At 41.1% G+C, this 23,405-nt stretch overlaps 1 protein-coding gene across 16 annotated transcripts in view; it reads right to left on the bottom strand.

Annotated features, from left to right (window-relative positions):
* The window catches only part of LOC126759019 (potassium voltage-gated channel protein eag), a 101,801-nt gene that overhangs the window by 59,076 nt on the left and 19,320 nt on the right, over positions 1-23,405 (bottom strand). For 12 of the 16 annotated variants that reach the window (XM_050473544.1, XM_050473554.1, XM_050473549.1 and 9 more), the window contains exon 2: positions 10,240-11,716. In XM_050473544.1, coding sequence (XP_050329501.1) covers positions 10,240-10,318 — 79 coding nt within the window. In that variant the 5' untranslated portion in view covers positions 10,319-11,716. The remainder of the gene's footprint in view (positions 1-10,239; positions 11,717-23,405) is intronic. The other 4 variants (XM_050473546.1, XM_050473547.1, XM_050473545.1 and 1 more) reach the window with 2 other exon arrangements.

Raw genomic sequence — 23,405 nt, 5'->3', positions numbered from 1 at the left:
GGCACTTGCAGCGAAAATGTGACAAAATAGAGGGGCACTGCTCCAAGGTTATCATTAAAGAGCAAGTAATGCCTCTCTGCTTAACTATTACTTTATAAATTCGTAAATGAGACTGTAGAGTAAAACATTGCCTACCATTAGGCGCCTTGAAAAGATGTATTGCCTACTATCATGCGCTTAGAAAGTAAAGGAATGTTTCGTTTACGCAGCTTATGCTAAGTCTGTTACTGTTTGCTTAAAGAAAGAATAAAAACAATGGTTTCAACTAGAGATTCGTCTACGATATTTATACTGTATAGTATTTCTTACTTCTAAAGGCTTTCGGTTTCTGGTTCTAACACAGAAGTATATAATGTAATATGTGTATAATATTTTTAAGAATTCTTGTCATGTAGACCTACCGAAATTTAATGATTTCCAGACATTCTTCTTCTTCTTCTTAATTGGCGTAGACACCGCTTACGCGATTATAGCCGAGTTAACAACAGCGCGCCAGTCGTTTCTTCTTTTCGCTGCGTGGCGCCAATTGGATATTCCAAGCGAAGCCAGGTCCTTCTCCACTTGGTCCTTCCAACGGAGTGGAGGTCTTCCTCTTCCTCTGCTTCCCCCGGCGGGTACTGCTTCGAATACTTTCAGAGCTGGAGTGTTTTCATCCATCCGGACAACATGACCTAGCCAGCGTAGCCGCTGTCTTTTAATTCGCTGAACTATGTCAATGTCGTCATATATCTCGTACAGCTCATCGTTCCATCGGATGCGATATTCGCCGTGGCCAATGCGCAAAGGACCATAAATCTTTCGCAGAATTTTTCTCTCGAAAACTCGTAACGTCGACTCATCGGTTGCTGTCATCGCCCAAGCCTCTGCACCATATAGCAGGACGGGAATTATGAGCGACTTATAGAGTTTTGCTTTTGTTCGTCGAGAGAGGACTTTACTTTTCAATTGCCCACTTAGTCCGAAGTAGCACCTGTTGGCAAGAGCAATCCTGCGTTGGATTTCCAGGCTGAAATTATTAGTGGTGTTGATGCTGGTTCCTAAATAGACGAAATTATCTACAACTTCAAAGTTATGACTGTCAACAGTGACGTGAGAGCCAAGTCGCGAGTGCGACGACTGTTTGTTTGATGACAGGAGATATTTCGTTTTGCCCTCGTTCACTACCAGACCCATTTTCTGTGCTTCCTTGTCCAGCCTAGAGAAAGCAGAACTAACGGCGCGGGTGTTGAGGCCGATGATATCAATATCGTCGGCATACGCCAACAGCTGTACACTCTTATAGAAGATGGTACCTTCTCTGTTTAGTTCTGCAGCTCGAACTATTTTCTCCAGGAGCAGGTTGAAGAAGTCGCACGATAGGGAGTCGCCTTGTCTGAAACCTCGTTTGGTATCGAACGGCTCGGAGAGGTCCTTCCCGATCCTGACGGAGCTTTTCGTGTTGTTCAACGTCAGTTTACACAGCCGTATTAGTTTTGCGGGGATACCAAATTCAGACATCGCGGCATAAAGGCAGCTCCTTTTCGTGCTGTCGAAAGCAGCTTTGAAATCGACGAAGAGGTGGTGTGTGTCGATTCTCCTTTCACGGGTCTTTTCCAAGATTTGGCGCATGGTGAATATCTGGTCGGTTGTTGATTTTCCAGGTCTGAAGCCACACTGATAAGGTCCAATCAGTTTGTTGACGGTGGGCTTTAATCTTTCACACAATACGCTCGATAGAACCTTATATGCGATGTTGAGGAGGCTAATCCCACGGTAGTTGGCGCAGATTGTGGGGTCTCCTTTTTTATGGATTGGGCAGAGCACACTTAAATTCCAATCGTTGGGCATGCTTTCGTCCGACCATATTTTACAAAGAAGCTGATGCATGCTCCTTATCAGTTCTTCGCCGCCGTGTTTGAATAGCTCGGCCGGCAATCCGTCGGCCCCTGCCGCTTTGTTGTTCTTCAGGCGGGCAATTGCTATTCGAACTTCTTCATGGTCGGGTAATGGAACGTCTGCTCCATCGTCATCGATTGGGGAATCGGGTTCTCCTTCTCCTGGTGTTGTGCGTTCACTGCCATTCAGCAGGCTGGAGAAGTGTTCCCTCCATAATTTAACTATGCTCTGGGCATCAGTGACTAGATCACCTTTGGGGGTCCTACGAGAGTATGCTCCGGTCTTGAAACCTTCTGTAAGCCGCCGCATTTTCGTAGAATTTTCGAGCATTACCCCTGTCGGCCAGCTTATCAAGCTCTTCGTACTCACGCATTTCAGCCTCTTTCTTCTTCTGTCTACAAATGCGTCTCGCTTCCCTCTTCAACTCTCGGTATCTATCCCATCCCGCACGTGTAGTGGTCGATCGTAACGTTGCGAGGTAGGCAGCCTGTTTTCTCTCCGCTGCGACACGGCACTCTTCGTCGTACCAGCTGTTCTTTTGCACTTTCCGAAAACCAATGGTTTCGGTTGCAGCTGTACGTAAGGAGTTTGAAATGCCGTCCCACAGCTCCCTTTTACCGAGTTGTTGACGAGTGCTCTCAGAGAGCAGGAGTGCAAGCCGAGTAGAGAATCGTTCGGCTGTCTGTTGTGATTGCAGCTTTTCGACGTCGAACCTTCCTTGTGTTTGTTGGCGTGCGTTTTTTGCTGCACAGAGGCGAGTGCGAATCTTAGCTGCAACAAGATAGTGGTCCGAGTCGATGTTAGGACCTCGGAGCGCACGCACATCTAAAACACTGGAGACGTGTCTTCCATCTATCACAACATGATCGATCTGGTTGGTAGTTTTTCGACCCGGAGACAGCCAGGTAGCTTGATGAATCTTCTTGTGCTGGAATCTAGTACTACAGATAACCATATTTCGGGCCCCGGCGAAGTCAATCAGCCTCAACCCATTTGGGGATGTTTCGTCGTGGAGGCTGAATTTACCGACCGTAGTGCCAAATATACCTTCTTTGCCCACCCTGGCGTTAAAGTCGCCAAGCACGATTTTGACATCGTGGCGGGGGCAGCTCTCATAAGCGCGCTCCAAGCGCTCATAGAAGGCATCTTTGGTCACATCGTCCTTCTCTTCCGTCGGGGCGTGGGCGCAAATCAGCGATATGTTGAAGAACCTCGCTTTGATGCGGATTGTGGCTAGACGTTCATTCACCGGAGTGAATGATAGTACTCGGCGACGGAGTCTCTCTCCCACCACGAATCCAACACCAAACTTGCTCTCCTTTATATGGCCACTGTAGTAAATGTCACAAGGACCTACTCGTCTCTGTCCTTATCCCGTCCATCGCATTTCTTGGACGGCGGTGATGTCAGCCTTTATTTTTGCGAGGACCTTAAGTAGACGAAATCAAGCTCACTCTTAGTGTAAAGTTTCGAGAATCTGTCTTAAAGCTCAAACTCCGAAGAAAATTCTTCTTGCTCAATGCTTTCAACATCACTCGAGGCCTCCATAGGATATTTCTCGACTTCACCCTTCTCACCTCCATGAATCCATAATTAAGCTTCCCGACATTTTTCGCCAGCGATACGTTGCCTTCCTTTATTATCGCAGCAAGATCTCCTTTGTGACCCTTTTTGTCTGGACGACAGATCGAAGGCCTTAACTTATTTCCACCTGAAGGCAAATTCAGATCACAGGCAATATCTGGTCCGACTGTGATGGTGTAGCCGGAATCCAGACCCATGTCCTTGGGAGGTAATTTTGTCCACTCTACCAGCCTAGTTTTTCAAAGGGTTCCAGCCATATATACTTTTCCAAGAGTTCCGGATTCCTCTAATCTTTTATTTTATTATTTTTATTACACTGGTTCATGTTTTGGACCCATGAGTGAAGAGAAAAGTAGGTCCACTTGCCCATAGCCCCTGCTACGTAAGTAGGTCCATCATTTAACTAATGGCGCCAGGTATCCGCTAGCTCCGTTCGAGATTGGGTTATTCGAGAGACACCCAGCCAGGCGGCACGAGTCGCGTGACATACTTTTTTGTACACTTCTTATTTAAACGCTGTGCTATTGAGGAGCAATGAACACGTAGCTAAGAAGTCAGACCTTAGCTGGACACCTTCCAACTGCAACAATGGCGACATTTTAGCAGTCCATTTCCGCCATCGCCGTCATAATCTGGCATCTATTACCAATCGGAATCCTGGGACGGCTCAGCGAAAGATTTTTGCCAATGTGTTTAGGTTTTCAACAGATATTAAGGCTTTTTGAAAAAAAAAAATTGTATGAAAGTATCTTTGCATTTCCCTAAAGTTTAATTTAGAATACTAAATGGTATTTTTGTTGATTCTTTTTAATAAAAGATGTTATAAATTTTCATACATTTAATCAAAATTTCTTTCTCTCTTTGCAGCACCTTTATGTATGCGCTTCATTCGAAAGGTAAGTGAGCTTTAAACCTTCTTTTCTGTGTTCCTATTAAGTTACGTTTCGTTGTTCATTTGAGTACTTAGACACGTATGTAAATGTGCTTTCATTCTCTTCAGAACCTCAGTGTCTACTAGACTTATCAGTGTCATTATGAAAATATAGTAGATTATATTTTATTACGTCTGGGGATACATATTACGGGTAATCGTTTTTTTCACTGAACCAAATTGATACCAAAAAACAAAACGGTCGCCTTTATCAGTGATTTCGTGCACACATCTTTCTTCAACCTTTTTCCGCTAACCATACACACTTCGACCGTCTCTTTCTTTATAACACAGATCCCCTCCTTTAAGCCATTAAAACAGAAACCTAAAAAAGCGACGCTCATCAAAATCCATTAATCGGCCAGCTATAGCAAAATTAATTAGCAAAATCAATTTTCTGTAAAGTGACATTATATGTCATGACAAAGCAGTAAACAGATAAGCCGAAAGCAACGAAAGGATGACAATAATGACGGTAAAACAAAGCAATATTTATTGGCGAAAAATGAGTTAGGGCCTTTCAAGAATTGTGAATCAGCAAGTTAAGTACAGCATTTTTACCCTTTATTTACAAGTTATCAACCCACACACACACACACATGCACATACACACCTATTTTGCCGAGTCAGCTGCGCTGGTGCAAAATTGCCAACAATTCAGTGAGATAAAAGCATCAAATGTTGACAACGCAACAGCGAGCAGCTGAAAAGGGTACAACAACTGCAACAACAAACAACGACGTCGATCAACAAGCGTGCACAGCATGCCCGCAGCAATAAAAGCAACAAGCCAGCAAACACTTGAGTGTGAACGCCTATAAGTAGGCTACTCAAAAACAAAAAACTCAAGGAAACGACAAAATGAACGGAAGAATAAGGGAAATGAGTGGAGGCAAGAAGACACAAGTGACTCAATGAGTCAACATCATTAGAAAAACGATTAAAATGAGAAAGTAATCAGTGCGATTTGAAGAGTATAGCAACGGCAGACAGGCGCGGAGCGTAATACTCGTATAGCAAAACCGGCCTGAGGCTATGCACAGTTCTAATGGACGACAACGCCTGTAATGGTGTTGAGTGTAGCATAGCAAAAAATTCACACAAACCAAATATACAGTGAAGTGCGAAAAATGCAGGCAAAAGTCAAGCGGCAGCTGGGCAAAACGGCGAAGAGACGAAGAGACGGCAAACAGACGAACGCACAAAAGCGAGCAGTCATTTGTGTTTGTGTTTGCCGATGAGCAGGCAAAAGGGAAAAGATCTATGCAAAACAGTGCCAGAAAGTAGCCTACTTTGCGGTGTGTAACAAAGTGTTAAACGATTTTGTGGCGTTAAATGAATATTCAAAAGAAAAGGAAGACGGCAAAGGCAAAAGCGGGAGAAATTAAACAAACATTGCGTGAGAGAAAAGATACCCACGCCACCCCTGCAGTGCTGATGCAAGTGGCTTGAACGGTACAGTGGTGAGGGTGCTGAAGAACGGCACGGAAATTGGAAAAACTTGTCTGTACCAGCTGCGACTGGACAGCAATGGTTTAATAGGGTATTAACTTACCAAATACGTTCGGTAAATTTGGGCCCACGCACAGGAAATGCGTTTATATAGCTGCTCATGTGTCTGGTGTGTGCACATAAACAGCTGGACCAAAATGAATTTGTTAAATGGTGCCTCACATAGTTATTGTTTATTATGATGTGGGTACTTTAATGGGATCATTAAATTTAACTATTTTTGCTGCTGAATGATTTATGCCATCCCTTGTTATGAAAGTGTAGACAATAAATATTGATTATCATAGAGTTAGGTAAAAAATTGTATTTATTCAGAGTTAAAGCTCTAGATAAAAGCTGTCAAACCGTATTTCATTTACATCCAGCTTATTCAGCTCAACAAATACACAGCTGGCTGCTGTAAGTAAACTCTTTCAGCCATTTTCGGTGCACATTTGTACAATAACACATAGATAGACAATTTTATAACATTTCTTATAATAGCATGATTTTTGAATGTGAAAAGCAATATTTAGAACTGTCGACTCATATTCAGTTCGCTTGTTGCTGAAAAATATCCTAGTTTTTTTATGATTTTACCTCTGTAATGGTGAGAATTTCAATTTGAGAAACTTGATTATTTTACTAAAATAACTTTGCGTTCGAGATCCTTAAAATATTTACCTAAATATTCGAATATAAAAAAAAATTTCTTTGCTCATGCTATTCAGCGCAGGTTCCACTGATTCAGCAATACACATTAACTCGGTTTTTAATAAATTTCAAAAGGCTTCACCGTTTCACCTCAATTCAGCGCAGTTTCAACCAATTCAGCAATGCACAATACCACGGTTTCATATATATTTCAAAAGGCTTTATCGTTCCACCTCAAATCAGCGTTATTAAATTCATTCTTTTTCAAATAAATTCAATGTTTTTAGCAAGACCAATCATTTTATGGTGTTTAGAACAAACTGCCTAATGAAAACCATCATTCATTTCTTTCATCAAACTCCTTATTAATCTTATATCTTTTTTACTCCTATGACTAATCTTCAATAATTTGTCAGTTGCTTAGCGGTAATTTAAATTATTATAGCACATTTAGTCACAAATGTGATTAATTGTGTCATCGATACGCTTTCAACGTTTCAACGTGCACTAACAAATAAGTAGACAGTAAAGAAGAGAGAATTGTCAAGCTGGAGCCCCAGAAAATTGTTGCTTTCTGGCTGTGGAAGTGGAAACGATACTATTCATCATATTAAACAACAATTTGTTACAGTACTATTTTTGGTTCATTATTTACGGACAAGTTGTTGGTTTTAAGCTGCGTATTATTTTTACTTATCTTTCTTTTGCGGCGTTATACTTATTTTTATTTATTATAAATTTTCATTTAGCTTCACTTTCATTTTAACTCACAAGTTTATCATTCAATGGTATTCAGCCGTATTCAGCGCAATGTAGTATCCCATTTTTTGCATTGAAGTTCTTTTTTGAATAACTTTTGTTCAATATCTGCGCTATTCAGTTTGATTCAGCAACGTATTTTTGTAGCAATTTGAACTAACTACTTATACTACACTGGACTGTTTTCATATTTTGCCAGTAAAATGCACAGTTGTTTATTATTAATACTAATTAGTATTCCGCATCATGTAACAGTATTCAGCCATATTCAGCGCAATATAATATGCCAGTTTTGCTTTAAAGTTCCCTTTTCGATAATTTTTCGTCCATATCTGCGCTATTCAGCTCAATTCGGCAACGTGTTTCGTAGTAATTTGATTTGAACTAACTAACTAGTTATACAACATATTGTCTGTAAAATTCAAAGTTGTTTATTTATTATTACAACAAATCCCAGGCCCAGCCATTGCACACCATCCAAAAATAAAAGCACCGACACAACACAACAGCCAGCCTAAAAATGACAGCGCCATCGACAACAACGCCAAGCGCACGGCAGAATTATTGCTCTGCGACGCGTGCAAAGTCATTCAGCGCCCGGTCGGTGCGCAATTTTCACGTGCCATTTAACACGCCTCTTTGCTCGTGCAACAAGCAATAACAGCGCACAAAAAATATTTCAAAACATGATAAAACAACAACAACAGTGTTAGTTATTGACAATAAAGCGCCGTTGGGATCACTGCTTGAGCTGAGAATATACAAAACATGCAACTAACTTTGTTAGCAGAGCGCATTGCAGCGAGCTTAGAGTACCATCACTATGCTGGAGTTGCACTGTATGCGGTTGTTGCAACATATTTTCGCATGCGCACTTTTTTGTCGCTATGACATTTTTTGCTACGAACTAGTTGGCCGTTTGTGCAACGCGTTGATAGCGAAAGGATCAGATCACCAATTTTATTGGCTTGATTTGTTATGCAACAAAAAGTGGCACTTCATCAGTTGGCCTTAAAAAAGGGGAGCGCAGCAGACGCATGAAAAAGTGATTTTTTCAACCTAGAAATAAACCTTTTTCGTTATTGAGTATCCACATAATTAAATTGACCAATTTTTTATACACTTTGAGCAATCTTCTAAATATAATTGATTGCTTTTGCGCATTTCACGCTCCCTGCCGTCTTAACTCCGCCCGATGCGGATGAAACTTTTCCTTTCATAATCCGCTCAACATTAATGGAATCACTTCATATTACACACGAGCACACTTAGCATTACGGTGCACACAGCTGTACGCACATGCATGTGGCATGTTGCAAGTAGTTCACCTGTGTAAATATAGCTCAACCGCAGCGCGCTTCAATGCGGCTTTTCCAACTGTCAGCGCGCTGCCAACTTGACAGTTCAAAAAGCACTTAATCCAGCTTAGTGGCTGTGTCTGTCTGTGTGCCACACTCTCGTCTACGCACCTGTGCAGCTCTTTTCTGTTTTATTTATTTATCTGCCTCAATACATGTTGCATGTCAAGTACTGACATAAATGTGAATTCGCTGGAATTTTGCTCTATCCGCTTTCTTTTCTTACTCTTCCGAATAGCTACAAATACAGATAAGTCAAGACGAATGAAGTCTACAGCAATGTGTTTGCAGTTTACTTTGCTCCTGTGTGCAACATTTGACGTACTGGCACAATTCAAACAATCTCGAAATATGTCGTTACATACAAGCTTGAATGAATGGAAATTTAAGATATTGGGACATAAAATATACAGGATATTTTTCTTAATTTTCTCTTAAATTTTTCTGAAATCTTACAAGTGTTTCCCGAGCTTAGTCGGTTGGGTTTTGAAAATTTTGCAATTGTAAATGGTAGGAACTTTATTTGGATCTACCAAACATTTGTCTAAAATGCAGATTTGCGTTTAATTCTTGAATTATCCGTCTAAATATTCGCATATTTATAAGAATATCATTGTTAGCGCTATTCAGCGCAGTTTCCAGGAATTCAGCAATGCACATTAACACGTCCTTGAACTCTTGACTCACATTCAGCACAATTCAGCTCCCTTTTTACTACAAAATAGCTAAGCTTTTGAAGATTTTTCTACTGCAAATAGTAAAAATTTAATTTCGAGTTACTTAACTTTTCAGAAATTCAGATTTGCGCTTAATTCTACAATTATCTGTTTTAGTATCGAATTTCTGATAAAATTCCATTGTTAGCGCTATTCAACGCAGATTCAAGCAATTCAGCAATACACATTAACTACGTTTTGAACTCATGACTCACATTCAGCGCAATTCAGCTCCCTACTGCAAAATATCACAAGATCATTCACATCAGTTCAGATCAGTTCAGCTCCCTTATTACTGCAAAATACCTTAGTTTTTGAAGATTTTGCAACTGCAAATGGTAAGAACCTCTTTTCGAGTTTTTTGATATTCAAATATTAAAAAAATCTCATTGTTAGCGCTATTCAGCACAGTTCCAATCAATTCAGCAATACCCAATCACTTCGTTTTACATATGTTTCAAGAAGCTCTAACGATTCGCGTCAAATCAGCGCTATTTTTATTATTTCTTTTAAATAAATTCAAAGTTTTTGGCAATATGAAATACTTTATGAATTAATGTCTTTATTCAACTCATCTGTTATTAACTTCTTTGATTCTATTATTCCTCATCCCTTTTGTTTAATTTAAATGTGTGCTGCTTATCAACTTCAGCTCCTCTGATAGAGGAGAAACGATAACAGGAAAATCGTAACTCCTTCAGTTTAAAAGCATACATTTAGGAATTCTTTCCAAAAATTCTTCAGTTTTGCATTTGGAAGCGAACAAATCTCGCATCAGCCACTCAAGAATGTTGTTTTTACACTGATTTTCTGATATTTAGACATTCTTTATATGCTAATAATAAAGTGTATTTTACAATTTGGCACTTACGTTGTGAATTCGAGCGCCGTATGATGTTCTCCAGGAATGTGTTCTGCGGTGCAACAAGTCCTCGACGTCCGCCAGGCATTTTGCTTGCGTTGTTTGCGTACCTAATTCAACAACAAAAGCGTCGCGAGTGTGACAGCAGTCAGGGAGATTACAACAACAAAAAATTTAACACGTTAACGCACTCCACCATAACAGTAACAACAACAATAAAACGACTTTTCATATTAAACAAATACACGACATTTAGAGTTAAAATACAATTAGGCGTCGTGTGGCAAGTAGGCGACGGCAACGACGACGGCTGCAACAACAACAGCGACCGCTGACAAAAGCAGCGCATAGCAAACAGCAGTTTCAGTTTTAACTGCTGCCGAGCTGTCTACGCGTCTTTGCTGATGTTGGCAATAATAACATTAATAACAACAACAATAAAACGAATTGCCGAAAAACGAAAAGAAATACATTTTAGCGCACGCAGCGGGTTGGCAATAAAGAATGATAAATTACGCAAGAGTTTATTTTCTCAAAATTTTAACACAGACGCGCGCCTTAATGTATGCTGCAGTAGTCAGCAGTCAGTCAGCAAGACAACTGAGTTTGAAAGTGTATCTTAGCCGGGGTATAAGCACTTTTAAGCGACTTTCTTTAAATCAAATTCTACTGTTGCGCCTGCGTGCTGGCACATTTTGGTGTTATTAACGCATGTGGCTGCTGCAGTGCTTGCCTAAAACAGATTTAAAATTAACAATTTTTGAAAACGGCAAAGCATGTTTGTTGCACTTTTTGTTTGTTTTACATCTGTTGAGGTTTATGGCATTTATAGCTTGCTTTGCCAAGCTCTACCTTATCTTCAATTCTTTTTTTCGTTTTCGTTTGTCATTTTATGGCTTCCGTTTCACTTCAAAAGCATAAAAGCGACACATTTTCCCTTTCGTTTCGTTGGTTTTTCTCACGACAATGCCAACTCACACTTTTCAATTAAACGCTTACACTTTTACACTGTTGCTGTTGTTGTTGTTGTAATTTTTATTGTTTGTCATTTGTTGCGCAAATGTATTTTAACTTCCTATGAAGTTTAACAATGAAAAAGTGCACAATTGCCAGACACTTTAGCATTTACACGCTTTTTGTAGCATACATTTCGGCGCAGCAATGAAAATTCATTTACTCAACGCTCGCTTTGCCTTTATTTATAGTTTTCCTGCAATTTTTTATTCACTTTTTCACTTTGTATTTCTACACGCTTTTCGCTTTTGTGTCGCAGGCACATGTAAGCGCTTTAGCACACACACACACACACGCACTTTTCGTATTTTAATGGAAATGTACCGTAATCCTTTTTGCTTTGCGCACACTTTCATTTCAATTATCGCTTGTTCTGTTGCAGCAGCATATCGCCAGCTGCTGCTGCTCGTGTTGTTGTTGTTTTACGTGTGCATAACGGTATATACTATGTGCTGTTGAAGTTCCATGTGATCTGCAAAGAGAAGACGGGGAAAAGGGAAAAATGACATTAAAAATAACTGTACAGCCAATGCAAATATACAGAGAAATTTGATTAATGCTGTGCGAGTGCAGGCAGTGACCCTCACGCATACCAAAAAAGCGTGCTCATGCATATATGCACACACGCACAGACGGCTTTTTCATTTTTGCTTCGCTTGCTGTTTGCCTTTCATTTATCACGCTTGACGCAAACACGCGTACAGCGGTGTCAGCGCTACACCAACAACACCAATGACAAGGCTACAAATTACGTTTTGATTGCTGCAAAGATTGTTAACGCGCACGGGCACACACACATATTCAAGTGGGCTGCCGCAAAACAACAAATCAACCGAAACAGCGCTAACTGGCTGAAAAATCACATCAATCAATGCAATTATGCCGACTGTCAGACAGCAAGCATCAACTGACCGCCTGCCTGACCCGTTATTTTTCACTTTCGAACCTGGCACGCGGCAGCGGCTGATCCTGCGGTCAGTTCACAGTTTAATTGGAAAATAAAATAAATTATGTTGAACGAGCGCACCTTCTGGCCGACACACATGCACGTACACACATACAGACAGTCATGCATGGTAGCATATACACCTCAGTTAGTTGAGCAAGCGGCGTGTGCTTCGCCAGCACGTGTTGGTCACTCATACGCCACGTGCGACCAAACGCTGTGGCTGCGCAGCGCAAAGGCCAAACTTTCGCTTTCGGCAACACTTTATGTTTGTAGACAAAAGTTGCTCTAATGAGGTTTTGAAAAAGTTTTGCTATTCGTATCAACGCCGTTCTATCTCGGTTGTGAATTTTTTATATTCGCAAAATAATTTTATTTACCCTCCTTTGCTGATTTTTCAATTTTCTTCGACGGTTAGGGAATTTTCATTTTTTAGCGTCTACCTTAAAAATCTCCGAATTGTTTAATTAGTAAACAAAAAATTAAAGTTAAGATCAAAATTCGGGATTTTTGCCACTCGATAAGATTTGAAGAGTCACAGAGTAGGTTCAGTGATTTCTTTGGCCTGCCTTCTTGAGCAATCGTCTGCTCAGTCCATCACATATGCAACATTAAGAGCAAGTCTAAGGTGCCTTAGTCCTCTGCTTTCGACTCCAGTTGCATCCAACTGCACTCTTATTTCGTCCCTTTTTTCTTTTTCTCTGGAAAACTTTGTCTTTTTTCCTGGAAAACTTTACCTTTTTTCCTGGAAAACTTTGGCTTTCATCAAAACTGTCGAAGACAAACTTTTCTTGATTGACTAATGAATAACAAATTGGTTGTTGAAATGGTCTCAAATATGCTTAGCAATAAGACATGAGAGCTGTTGTCAGTTTGATGCTCGGCGTTTAGGAAATGAGTTTTGGGAAAAGGTCTTACCGAAATAACTAAAGTATGAAATTAATAAATACATATTTTCCCATTTTTCCATAGGCATGCTCCATTCACTCAGAATAGTACAGGTAGACTGTAAATAAGAGATTACGCAGCAAGATAGAAGATCTGTATTTCTGGAAGGTATTACACAGTTTTCGGTGTGAATCATGTCTCGCCTGAATAAAAACCTTTCCATCGGAGGCTGAATTTATTCTTTTGAAGAAAAATTGCTCAAAATTTTACTAAAATGGATGCTGGATTCTAGATCTAGATATTCGCTATGAGAACTTGCAAGTTTAAAAGCTTTAGAAAGCATTAAAAGAAAAGTTATCTATCGGAGAATGCATGACCTTTTTAGCAGAGTTGTAGTTATAGAGGAATCGAGGAAAACTGCAAACCGATTAACTTGCTAGTGAGGGCATCATTACCCCAATTACATCCGCCTGGAAGCGGGTTGGTTGACAGATGTCCACTACCATTTTTGCGCTGGAGCTTTCCACCTCCAGAGAGTTTGCAGACGCTGGTAAAAAAACAGAATTTTTTCAGTGAGAGATGCCGCTGGCCCAAAATACACCATAAAAAGACCTCAGCATTACCTGTATTTAGCAAAGTCAATCTCACCGCTATTGTAGGTCCTCCGAACCAATTGAACTTAGCAGCAACAATCTCACCGTTGTTATCGATGTTCCGACCAGACATTTTGTCGGACGCTGTTTCCAAAGCTCTCTGGAGGAAGGTGGAGTCATCTTGTCACTTTTTTCTAACCTCTATTCCTCGGTTTTTGTCAGACTGATATTGAAATATTTCGGTAGAACCCATCAAAGTAGCTAGGCTGATAGGCTTAATAAATTTGTGGTAAGCTCAAAACGCTTTTGGATTTATGAGGTTATGCACTTTAAAGAGTTTTTGGGTAAAAAAAAGGGCAGATATCTGTCCAAGAAAGATCCATCGATTTTTGATGAGCCCTATGACCTAATCTAACCTAGCCTCTATCCAAAAACAGAGCTCCATTTCTTTTCTGACAGAAGCACAACCGAGTTCTGACTCCAAGTGACCAAAGAATTTTGATTTGGTATTTAATTTTCTTCTACTGTGGAGTATGTTTACTGGGATAAGTTAGGGACTAAGCCAATTGGTCACTTTAAGACGTTGAACAGAGCCCACTTTTATTGTTTGTCGTCTAAGCTCAGCTGTACAATATGCTGCTGGTATTTGATGGTGTCTCCTAAAGGAAATGAACAGCGGCTGAAATGTGTGGGAAGAAGAGTAATTACGTTAGCTATCATGCGCGCAGACCGGACTTACTCACACACACACACACATATTCACAGACTTACTATCTTAATCGTTATTACAGTTTCGTTTTCCTTGCATTTCCGTCTTTCTTATCACATTCACCGCGACGCAATTCGAGCTTTCACACATAAAAAGAATCAGCCAACTGTCTGCATCCTCAACGCGGCCCAGCAGCCAACACATAATATTCGCGCGGTTTACAGGCGAGTACATAAAATTACAAAGTAATTACAGCAACAAAATCTTAATTACGATATCAACGACGCAACGCCGCGCCACAAACGGTCGGCGGACAAAGCGAGGCGACGAAAATGCTCCTTCTTGTTTTGGTTTGTTTCCGTAAATTTTATCTCCCGTCTTTGTGCGCTGCGCAGCGCTGAGGTGTCGAAAGCGTAAGTAAGCTTGAGAAGGCTGCAACACCGCGCAACGTCAAGCGAAATGGAAGTCAAAACAGCAGCCACGGTGAGTGAGTGTGGACGTCTGCCCACACGAACATAAACCGGAACGCTGGAAAGGTGGTATTATGGCATGGAACCAATAAGGACGAAAAATAAAAAAACTACTTGTTTTCAATTAAAAATCAACGGTGCGCATTGGAAAAGTTGGCGAATGAAAATCCAGGAGACGATATGAACAATGAGAGAAATGTATATACTATATATTAAACTCCCACAACAGCCGATAACCGACAAAGAACTTTTTTCAAGACTAAAAACGACAGAGATCTAAAAATAGCTGAATATTTTAGGCACAAGCAGGTCGAGACCACGTCACGTTAATCCTCAGACCAACGAAAAAAGTGAACTAACGGATGTCAGTCTTTCCTTCAAAATCTCTTTATTAATTAATTCAATACGGATCGAAAGTGTTAGATCGTATCCTAGAACTGAGCTTCTATTTGCAAACATAAAACATAGTTAGTTTGAGTTATTGCAGTACTTGAGGTTTATTCTGCATAGGAAACTCTCACGGAAGTATCGTGGAGAGAGTGAAGAAGGCATCTGTGCCTTATCCTGTTTTAGAGGAGCAACCGGGAAGAGGTGTGGCCTCTCACACAAAATAGTGCCTTAGCTCAATGAAATCATAGTTAAACCAATAATGATTTATTGAAGAAGAGGTGCAGTGAGCTTTTTATCAGGAGAGTTTTCAATCATTTGATCATCATCGTTGAGAACTATAAAGCCAATTTCATCAAATTGGATGCGAGTCGGTTATCCTTTGTATTCTTGCATTCTGGCGTTGGATCTTTTGACCTCCAGTGAGCTCAGTAAGCGCTGGTCAACAATCAGAACTTATGCGTCTGCGAGATGCTTCTGGGCCAGAATGAAGCGTAAGAGGTGCTCCGAAGTACTGGCTCTTAGCAAAACCAATTCGACTGGACACTGCTCACTAGGTTTACACGAAGTGCGGCTAAAAATATTGTCGGTTAATTAAAAAATATTGTTCAGCTGCAAATAAAATACTGCAAAAGACCTAAGGCTAAGGACACAATGCACTCCATATTTTGTATTAATTAGCGAGAATCTGCCCTTAATCACTTTTATTGCTATTCGCAAAGCGAGGAAACAACCGCACGTCTCTCGTCTAATGCCTCTAAGTCTTCCGAAGCTGTAAACCTGCTGTCTGATCTCCTTTGTTGTCTTAAGTGAATTGTTTCCTTAACTATTTTTACAACTTTTGCCACATAAAAGTACCTCTCTCCCCTCTCACCTTCGTCGGCCTCACATTGAGCACCTCACGCAACGCGGCTTGTTTTTATAATTGCAGGCAGCTGGAATTATAATGTGAGCAGCAACTAATTTGTTAATTTTTCAGGCATTGTGACAGCGACGTGTTGCACGTAACCGCAACCGCAAGCACTAAAGTTGCAATAATAGAAAATAACTTACGCGGGCTCTGTGCCATCCTGGGTCCTTTTGCGTTGCACCAGTTCACATTATGCAACAACAGCCTTCGATAGCGGCAATTTACATGCCCCGCCACGGAGCGGCAAAATGCGAAATTAAAGAGCGCAAGCAGATACGGCTGCTTCAAGCAGGTGAGGAGTCGGAGTAGAAAACGAAAGTGTGTGGCAAAACTTTTAGTTTGTGCATCGAAAATGCAACGTTGATGCAGTATGGGGATTACGGGCGCATAAGCGCTCGCACACAAAAAGTTACAAACTGACTAAGTTGATGTTGCAAGCAATATTTTCGGAGCAAAGTTTCGCCTTCACGAACTTATCTGATTACGTACTCAATTTTTAATGCATAAGCCACCAAAGTGGCAGGAATTAAGTTTTCAGAACGACTTTCACAGGCATTTAATACCGTGACAAAAAAAGAGATTCTAACTCTAAAATATCTGAGCAGTCTCCAAACATACCGACGTATAAAAGTATGGCAACCAAGCTGTTTCAACCTTAGTCCGGCGAAAGGTGGACAGTGAAGGAGAAGTCTCCAGATGTTTCCACTTCAACTTCTTTCCTGCAACTTTGCAAGTTGCGTCCTCCATATTGTTTAGCCTCACCGCGGGACTGCCAATGGGTCAGTATCCAGGAAGGAACCTTGTTAAGAGCTAGAGTAGTTCAATCGATCTTTTGCGTTCCACTCTAGGCCTGAAGGTCTTCGCAACTCCAAAAGTGCTGGCTGCTGACCAATGCTTGCTGAGCTAATGTGATAGATCCAGTACATGGGTGCACGAAAACAGTGCAATACCGGATCGTTCCCATCCTAATGATCTATGGATAAGGGCGCCCTTTCTAGCGAGCTCATCGGTTTAAAATTTAACATGGAAGTAGCTACTGTTAATAAGGTCCCTGAGGTCATGCACTCTAGGAGTAGGATCCGTTGTGTAGCAGTTCAAGCGGCTTGTGACAGGATTTCGAAATGTCCCAACCTGAGGCCTTTAATGTGTCCGGCTTCCCGAAGTCTGATAGCAACCTTCATAGCAATGAATTTGTCGGCAATTTCTTTCATTAGGTCATTTACCACTAAGATCCAAAGCGAAGAAGAAAGAACCTCACCTTGCGGAGCTTTTATTACTAGATTTCACCCGTTACCGTACTAATCTACTTAAAGGACATTTTTCTAGTCAGTAAATCAAAAGTTGCAAATAAATATTAATACTCTGCGCATAAAAGTATGCTAACTTTACGACACAATTCGCCAAAAACCAGCCGTTTATGGAAATAAAGCACGCAAATGCTTTGCTCAAATGATATTTCGGCAGGGCGAAGGCCTTAAATGAGGCAAACGGCTTCTTATGGCACAATTATGAGCGTGGACCGGGCAACACAGTGCATTAGCCATTACAATGTCAGTCGTAAAAGTAATAATAGTAATAATAACAATTTCCATATTTCTACATTAGTGATTAAGTCGCGCCAAACTCGCATGCAGCACCTTAGCTGCAGCCGTGTGTGATGAAAATATTGTAAGCCATAGTAATATTAATAGTAATAGCACTCATACGCCCAGGCGCCTTGAAGTATGCTCACCTTCCGCGCACTCAACTAGCCAAACAGTGAAATGGTAAAGACCTTGCGGCAACCTTCAGCTACGAGGCGAATAGGAAATAAGACAAAGTGGTGAGAAAAACCAAAGTGAAAATAAAAACAAACGCACAACAAAGTCGATTAAACTGAAATAAAAGACGAAAGTATTAAATGTAAATGGCACTAATGCTAGCATACACTTTTCCTTGCTAAAATATGGGCGCCAACTGAGAGCAGAACTTAAGTTTGGTTTTCTCAATAGCGGAGGCGGTCTTTCCAAATTCAGAGACCGACTTTCCGACAACGCAGCGTGAGCTTTCCTTTGCTTATCTTTCGATACGGTTGTATCTGAGGTCTAAATTTGGCAAAGAAAATCATTTCTACATTCTCCAATAAAAGGAGACCCCCTAGAAACTAAACACATCGCTTTCATGCCCCAGTGGAGAAGATTGGACCAAGGGTTCTGTGATCGACAATTTCAGCGGCGATTTCTACATATTCACTGACGGATCAAAGGTTGAAAAAGGATCAGGGGCGGTGTTTTTGTTTGTTGTTTGAACACAAAATTTCTTTCGGGAAGGGTTAATGGTGGACAGATCACAAAGCTCTTATTTCTAGCCAAAGCGAGTTTTGTATCTCTGTAGTGGTTATCACAGGACCCTACCCTTAAGATTCCACCTTAAGTGGGAAAAGTGGATTCGGCGAAATGCAGAGCAGGTGCGAAGGATGATGACACCCTGGAACAGTAGACAAATGCCCATACTTCATAAGATGAGAATGGACATACTTCACGGCTCACAATACTGGGGACATTGAGCATCTGAAGTGGAAAATAATCAAGTTTTTCTACCAAATCAACTGAGTTGCTGGGTGAGGTTTAAATTGGTACCACCTGGCAGCACAATGGGTCTAATGATAGACTAAATGCGGCGGCCTGCGGTCTGACGCCTCTCTATGTACTGCTGTGGGTAGTTCTACGGAGTTTTTCGGTTTTAAATAAAATATTTTCAAGAACTATAATGACACAACTGACTGCTTTTCAAAACTGGTGAACCTCGCTTTTTAATTTCAAAGCAGACGCGTCGGCAATGAAGACTGCTACATCCACAGCCGTTAACTAACCGCCAGCTCTGCACTGAGATGTGCTTTCCTGGACCCCAAATTAATTTTCGGAATTGCCACGGCAACGACTTCATCAATAGCCGTCTCTAATATGATGTGAACTGCGATTAACAACGGAAATTAACGCGCCGGCTTTGCAAAAGTAGTGGGAAATGAAAGTAATAAATAACATAAAACAACAATAAAGGTAATACTAACAGTTGAGAAGTAGAAAAAAAGCTTTGCAAAGCTCGCACGTAAAAAGAAATCGCAAAACTTTAATTGTTTTCCGACAAACAAATTGCGACAATGCGACATTCTCCTTCATCGCAGATCCACACACACATGTCGACGCTGACGTCTGACGCCTGTGCTGTTTTATACTTCTGCGCTTTTTTTACTTCTATGCTTTCACTACCTCCCTTTGGTCGTGCAACTGACGTCATTAAGCGAAAGTGGCAGAACATGTGTAAGCCAGCAATGAGAGCGGATGCCACCACATATGCAAACGCATGTTCGCAAATTTTCTGCCACATATGCGTGTGTCTTCGCGTGTGTGCTGGGCTCATTAATATTAAACGGCACTCGAGCCGGCGTGCCACTTAGCCTGAGAGCCACCCAAGTGCGACAGACAACGAGCTGAAAACTTTCAGTGCGTGTGCCCACAAACAGAAATGTGCGTATGTGTGTTTGTTGTCTGAAGAAGCGCTTAATAACAGTAATAACAGTATTGCTTTCTGTGCTCGACCACCTCCTGCGCCTCCTTGAGGCTGTCCCAAGCAAATAACAAGCTCCTGTCGGCTTGTTTGTTTACAAGAGTTGCACACAAAGCTCTGGGTCCAACACCGAATTCGCACAAAGTTCGCACATTCATTTTCGCAATTCTGCTGAGTGTCTGTTTTTAGTTTTGCGCGAACGAAAGAAAGAGTTGCGTAAACAGCTGCTGTCCCGTCGCGGATAGTTGCGGCTGCTCCAACATCAGTTGACGGCAACTTTCGGCTTCACACGAGAAATGTGAATTCGACCACAAAAGACATTGCATATTTATAAATGAGATGCTTTCGCTGCGTCACATGAAAGTTCCAAGCTCTCCGGTTTATCTAGCGCTGTTAAAATGAGTTCGTCAAATTAATGACGAATCAAAGAAAGTAGGTCAAAAGTGTTTTCGAAACCAACTGTGCCAATTTTGTTCTGATAAAGTTTCTAAGTATAGAAAAAAATGGTTTTCCCTACTTTCGTAAAGAGAGATATACTTTCATTGTGCATAATAATAGTGAGAGGCCACGCAGTTAAATTGCTAAGCGATTTTAACCTCATCAACGAAATCGCCGTAAACCGATGAGCTTTGGAGGAATCCGACTGGATAGGATATGAATTGATGAGTTTTGGTGTTGAACTTTTAGATCCCAGTGTGCTCAGAAACCGCTGGTCAACAATCAGAACTTGTGCTGCTGCTAGAATCTTCTAACTTAGAGTGAACCTTAAGAATCTCGCCACAATTACACGTGTTCAGACTGAGCACTGTTCAATGAGTTTACACGTGGTGCAGCTAAATATTCTTTCGGACGCTCTTTTCCAAAGCTGTATGACGGAAAGCGAGGTGGAATCATCTTGTCGCCTCCTCCTCTATTTCCCGGCTTTTGCGAGACTGAGATTGAAATATTTCGGTAGACTCATCTTTGGCGAACGTAGCCGTAGTATTCTACGAATCTCCGCATATATAAATGCTATACAAATATCCGATCTCACCTCGCTCTAATCATTAATTCCAATCACCAACTGGTCATTCAATTAGACGGATTATCCAAAATGCTTTAAATTGTGACATGTCTCATATTACGATTTAATTACCTGACAGTTAGAGGGGGAAGTAAGTGGCCTAGCAAATTTAAATAGGCGAGTGCTCATCCCCTCTGCCAGCAAAAACTACAAAGAGAGTTTCGTTTTCACTTCGCCATTCAACATTTTGCTCGGGCACTCGCGCTCCACTCCGCTTTCCCAGCAAGCAGCTGCTCGGCTGCTCGTTCGCTCGCAGTTTGTTTTACTTTTAATTAAAAAATCAATAATCAACGACCTTTCCTTTGTTGCCACATTCGAAACACGTTAATGTGCTACTCAGCCAATCCACCAGAACAATCGGCGGCGGGCGGCGTTAGCGGCCCGACCAGGTCAAGCACTAATTTACATGCAAAATACGGTAAATACGAGCGCATATGTGTGCGCGTGTGTTGTGTAAATAACAGTAAATGTCAGCTGAATAAGCAACAAAACGAACGAAGCGAGCAATAAGTAGCGAGAGTAGTGTTTGGGCACATGAGGCTCATTTGCCTGGCCCTTGTCCGCACTCGAAAGTTTTGCGATGTTGTCGCCTTCATTTACCGTTAAGCGCAGTGTAGTCATAGCAATGGCGCACACAATAAACCGCATTATACAAACATCGAGCGGGAATAAAAATGGAGCATACAAAGCGGTTGACAACGGGGCCGGAGGTAGACCGGCAGGCGACTACAGTAACATAAGTGAGGAGCTACTAAACTATTCTATATGACAAAAGCGGTCGAGCGCGGCACTTGGGAGGTCGCGGGCATTCGCGTTACCAACTGGCTGCGATGGCTGGTTGAAGGCGAAATGGAAAATATAAATACCCACGTACAATGGAATTGGCTGAAAAATAGAAAGTAGTAAACGTCTAAGCTAGTGAACGACGAAAAATTAGGGGAAACCGAACGCGACTAATTTTTTTAATATAAATGCTACCATGAAGTTGTAGTGCGGTTCAATGCTTGTAACGAGATGAGGGCATGAAATATGTATAGTGGATAAAATATTAGAAGTGGTGCAGTGGAATTGACGCCACTTAACTGGAAATAATAAAACAAGTAAAACTAAAAGGGTGTTCGTAAGCAAATCACGCTCTTCGAAAATGGATGAGGAAGAAAATGTGCATTTCAGATATAAAAATAAGATCAGCCTTTTTGGAGGGCCGGGAAGAGGTCGCTGAGGAAGACCGTGTTGGAAGACCTGCGACTTCGACAAACATCGACAATGCGACTCTTGTGCTGAAACTTTTAAACTCAGACCGTCGACTAAGTATTCGTTTAATTGCCCAGATGTTAAATTTATCAAATTCACGTGGAAGTTCTCAAGAGACTCAAACGAAGGGTCGCTTGGGTCCGGCAGCCAATTGGAAGTTGCACCACGACAACGCATGCACCTCGGCTCTCAAGGCTATATCGGAGAATGGCTTCCGTGACTTCTTCAATGCTTGGAAATCGCGCTGGCAGCGCTGCATCAACGCAGAAGGAGCCTGTTTTGAAAGTTTTTAAAGAATTGTATCGATTGGTTCAATAAATTATTTCAATCCACTCAGTCCTATTACTTTCCGGAAAACCCTCTATGTTTTATGTAAATGGATCCACTTGGACTTAAGGAGCAGACAAGAATAATATAACTACTCATCTGAACTCTTCCCATAATATGAATAATGAAACTATTAAAAAGAGTTACAGTTGAAAAAACACAAATTTTTCAACAAAAGATATATGAGCTAGAAAAGTTCAACGATTTTAAGTAGGGTCGTAATTTTTGTGCGGCCATTTTTATTTAACACTCTCTTGGAGCTTGGTTTTAGAGGCATAAGTATAGCTGAGAACGAAAAATGGTGAGGAGCTCCCAAACCTCAGAACAATAACTAGCGGAAAGGCCAGAGGAAATCTTGAACCAGCCGTACGAAATTCAGAACCTAACAAAACTACTCCAGCTTGGTAATAAAAAAAAAACCAAAGCCCGAGTCACCCGCAGAGGTATAAAGATTGGATTGCTATGCAGAAAAGCAATAAAATATTATCGTTAATTTTTCACCAGAAAAAAGTTCTCATGCAGTCTCCGAAGTATTGTCTTCAAACCTGTTTGGATAAAATTAAGGGGTGCATCAAAAATGGAAGGGGCAGTTCAACCAAGCATGCAGCAGGGGTTATTATACATATAATATATATAATCGAGTTCTAGCAGTTAAGGAGGCAGTTCCTCGATGGTATGCATGTCCCACTCCACAAAACTATCAATTGCGGTATCAAACAAACTCGGTTAGCTACTGCAACTCTGCCCCCAAACATAAGCCAACGATTTCCAGGCGAAAAGAAGGAGGTTAATTGCGTGTTAGGAATATTGCGCATGCCACACGAGGACAGTAGTGCCACACACACATACGTATAATAATTGGTGTTTGCCGTTTTGTGCACTCACATGTTGACATTTTCATTTCTAACCCATAAAATACCAAGAAAAAGTACAAAGCAGCGCCGCAATGAAACGCAAATGGAATATATACCACAAGTGTACACATGTACCGTATGTAATCTGCGAGTGCGTCCATTTAAGCATTGCGGCAATATGGCGAGTTATTTGTGTTAGTAGCTCAAAACTAAA

Source organism: Bactrocera neohumeralis, chromosome 5 (assembly GCF_024586455.1).
Source record: "Bactrocera neohumeralis isolate Rockhampton chromosome 5, APGP_CSIRO_Bneo_wtdbg2-racon-allhic-juicebox.fasta_v2, whole genome shotgun sequence".
Taxonomy (NCBI): domain Eukaryota; kingdom Metazoa; phylum Arthropoda; class Insecta; order Diptera; family Tephritidae; genus Bactrocera; species Bactrocera neohumeralis.
The sequence above is the reverse complement of the archived record's forward strand: the minus strand, read 5'-3'. Positions and strand labels throughout refer to the sequence as shown.